This window comes from Eufriesea mexicana, unplaced genomic scaffold (assembly GCF_001483705.2).
Source record: "Eufriesea mexicana isolate 0111107269 unplaced genomic scaffold, ASM148370v2 scaffold294, whole genome shotgun sequence".
Lineage (NCBI taxonomy): Eukaryota > Metazoa > Arthropoda > Insecta > Hymenoptera > Apidae > Eufriesea > Eufriesea mexicana.
The window spans coordinates 2,390,547-2,394,466 of NW_016908489.1; the positions used below are offsets into that span (position 1 = coordinate 2,390,547).

Here is a 3,920-nt window from a genome sequence, read left to right on the forward strand (position 1 = left end):
TCGGGGGTGGATGGCGGTGTACCGGTGCGTGAAATTGGGTAAAAATGAATCGACGGCAGGACGCGGTACCGCCATTATTCCCCGAAACTCGGTATCAGGTCGTGTACACGTACCTATGGCCACCTACGTGACGCGTACGGATCAACGGGACGACGATGCAGAAAGTGCAGCCAATGTTTTTTCGGCTTTGGTAGCTGGATACATAGACGTACAGGGACGATGTACCGATGGTAGGAAAAAATTGACAGGGGGTCGTACGCGCAACAACGGCGTCGCAACCGGGGGAAGATGGGGAGAGGGGGCGAGGGGGTTGACACTCGTGTTCGCCGATGTAATTAAATCAACCCTTCGATGGTCGCGTAAAATGGACCAATATTCTGGACTTCTCGTTCCGTTGTCCGGCACCGTCCATTCGTCGCCCATGGGCGTCCATGACGTTGTTTAAATCGGTTTTTATCGCGCGTTCTCGCATGCGACGCTAAGACGTTACCCGATAGCTGGGATATTTCGAGCTCGCCAGACACGAGATACTTGCAATTCTTAATTCCATTCCATCATCGCGTGGAATTTCCTTCGATCTCTCCCCTCCGGGCCCCTCTCCGCCCGCGATCCGCGTTACGTATCGACAACGCGATACTTGTTGATTCGGCACGGTATCTGGGTTACAGTGATCTCAGAAACGCAATCTTACATTTGCGAACGTTCACCGGAGAACACTGCAACCAAATACGTCTACAGGTGCCGATAGCCCGTACACGGACGCTCGTATACGCGTATTGACCACGGTCAGGGTATTATAAGGAGCTATGTTCAATACGCGATACTCTTGGCACGGTAATCCAAGGTTATGTCCTAATACGCTCAACGCTGATGAAATACTCGAAACCGTGACGCAAAATACGCTCCCGTTAATTCCGAATTAATTTCCAAACTCGTTTCGAACTCGTTTTCAATTAATTTCAAATTAATCCCGGACATGGCCGCGAGCGCACGCGCTAGCGTATATTACGATCCAACGGCTCGGTCCTATACGCGCGTATTTCGGATATTTTGAACGGTTTTGAGGTTAAACGATCGTGGAAAGGTAACGATGGGAAAAAACTGGACCGCGGGAAAAGATCTCGAACGAAAAAGGAGGCACAACAGGTCGCGATCCGTTGTATGAAATTCGCGCGTACGCGCGGCACGCTCCGCCGGTAATCGGATAATAGCGTTAGCATCGTTGAAGGTGCTCGTGTTTAATAAAAGCGTCGATATCGCGATCGTGCGGCACGTAGGTATACGCGAGCGGCAACGTTATAATTAAAGTGTTTGTCTCTGGGAATTAGTCTCGTGCGAGTTCTACCGCTGCCCACGCGAAGCGCACGCCGAGTACATCTCTCTTTGTGTGCGTGGACTGTGTCGCGGAATCGCGTGTATATAGGCGAGCACGTATGTGGGGGCTGGACAAGGACGGACGAAAGAGATGATCACGAACGTTAGAAAGATAAAGATACCGAATGCAAGAATGAAGCAGAGAGGAACGGCAGAGAGAAAGAGAGAGAGAAGCAGTGGCCATGAGGTCGGGTCTACCAGACGCGTGTATACGGCACTGTCGTGCCCTCGCAAAAACCAATAACCTCGGCAAACGTCGGGCACCGGTTGTTTATGGCCTGAAAGAGAGAACAAGAGGCGGAATGGGGAAGAAGGACGGATAGAAGGAGGACGAGTGAGAAAGGTGAGAGGTGGGGAAGAGGAAAAAGAAAACAGCCGCCGCACACGAGAAACGAGGGGAGGAAACACACGTCGCTCGGAGTTCCAGATCATTTCGTACCTGCAGCAACGCGTCGATACTCCGCCATCGCTCGTAAACCCTTTGTCCAATAATTCGTAATCGGGTATTACGCGACGACGCGGCGCGGCTAATTTCGCAACTGCTCACTCACGCGATCGTGCCTTCGTTAACGAGCACAAATTCTTGCACGAACGCACCAATTTCGTGGAAGTGACAGACGTCGAGGGTTAAAAAGCGGCCGGGAGACTGCCACGCGTGCCCGTGTACCGCGAGAAATAGACGCCATCTATTGTCCTCTTCCCGCGGTCACGTGACCCTCTAAGATGGCAGCGGGAAAATAAAACCACGAACTCGGGCGGTATACGCGATTCGAGCGTGTTTCCGGGGAATCGGGAAAAGTACCGCGGGGCTATAGTTGAAATTGGAGCTACAAGAATCTCGAGAATGCAACGGAATAGTGAATCTCTCAAGGAGCAAGTTTGAGAAACGAGAGAAATCGAAAATCGTATTGGAACGCTTACACCGTGGTTTTAAAGCTTTACACTTTGCGCGCCGAACTTTTTACGCTTTTCACGCTCGAAACTTGTCAGAACGAGAATACGAGCGGAATGCAGACCGCTGAGCGCGCCGATTTTTTTTTCTCCTCGCTTTGAAGTCTCCGCCCGTGCATTGATTTCTAATTTATTTTGTATTTTTGTATCAAACACGGGGAGAAATGTGAAAAAAAAACGACCGATCTGCGAACGATTACGAGCGAACATAACCTGTACGTCGCGTCGTGTCAAACATTTCTGACAAAATAATTATGTCCGTATTTCGATAGAATCGGATACGCGAATACGAAAATGTGTGTCAAACATTTCTGACAAAATAATTATGTCCGTATTTCGATAGAATCGGATACGCGAATACGCAGGTGCAAATGGAAACGTCGAAAAATTCATCGGATTTATGTCACTGTGTCATCGTTAAAAATAAGCTTGTAATAAAAAAGGTAAACCATTGCTACTCTCGTGTCTCGCGCAAAAAGCCAATTAACGTCATTTTCATATATTAACACAGCGTCAAGGACGAAAATCCTCACTGTCTTACGCATGCAACGTTACGCGAATATCGGGAAGAAAAGGTTTATATATTGTGGACGTACCTTAAGCAAGGACGAAACAACGGTAGGCGAACCAAGAAAAACAAAACGAACAGAGGTGAAGGGGGCAGGCGTGCTTCGGTCCAATGCAAAATAAACGTGTACGCTCGTTATAGCCGATGGCTGCTACGATGATTTACCGTTTTCCGCGCGTGTATGGGCATATGACTTCCGGTAGGCAGTGGGAGGCACGACGCCTGGCCTGCTTTTCTTTCTTTGGCTAGATCAGAAGACTCTGTTTCCCCGGCAGATCCCGATGTGTGCCCAGTGCTCGTCCTCCGCCGCCGTATTTTTCTTCGCTTACGCCACGATACGCCTCATTTGCGGCCGGGTTAATACATTCGACGATCCGCGATAGAGTCGACGATACAACCGCCCGTCGGTTCACCTTTCAGCAGCCTCGACATGTTTTACCAGCCTTCTTTCTTTCGTCCTCGATTGTACGTATGCACTCCGATTCCGAGACTCTCGTGAGAGAACTCGCCTCCGTGTTTCTGTTCCCTATTTGCGATCCACTCTCCTCTCCTACTACACTGCCCGTCGCTCACTTTCGCCGTAGGAATCGCGTTTGTAACGACGTAAATTCTTTTACACTCGAATAACTGATCACGCGCGCGCGCGCGACCGCGAATGCGACAACTTCAGGTCGTAGTGCCGTTTTTCGAAGCCCGGGTAATAGCGACGCCTCCTGTCTAAACGGTCGGGACGAATGTCAGTCGCCCCGATCGTATAACTCGTAATTAATTAACCGGCCGCTTGACACGCCGTTGAACACTGACCGTCCGACTAGAAGCACGAATAATTGAGACGACCGAACGTGTTCCAGTGTCGCTTCACGGTACTGTTCCCGCACTCCGAACGCGGAAGCAAAGATCGACGAACGTTGCCGTTACAGATAAGACGTTGCAACGACATCGACGAATATCGTGCTCCGATCGAACGCTACGAACGGATCACGTGATATTCCGGACGTCCTTTCGAGAGTTATAGCCAGTCGTGTAG

General features: G+C 50.1%; 1 protein-coding gene across 1 annotated transcript in view; it reads right to left on the bottom strand.

The window, feature by feature from the left end:
- Positions 1 to 3,325, bottom strand: part of Syn1 (Syntrophin-like 1) — a 341,618-nt gene extending 338,293 nt beyond the window's left edge. The window contains exons 1-2 of the mRNA XM_017911844.1: positions 3,284 to 3,325; positions 2,922 to 3,044 (exon numbers count right to left, since the gene is read on the bottom strand). Coding sequence (XP_017767333.1) covers positions 2,922 to 3,044; positions 3,284 to 3,325 — 165 coding nt within the window. The remainder of the gene's footprint in view (positions 1 to 2,921; positions 3,045 to 3,283) is intronic.
- Between the last annotated feature and the right edge of the window lie 595 nt (positions 3,326 to 3,920).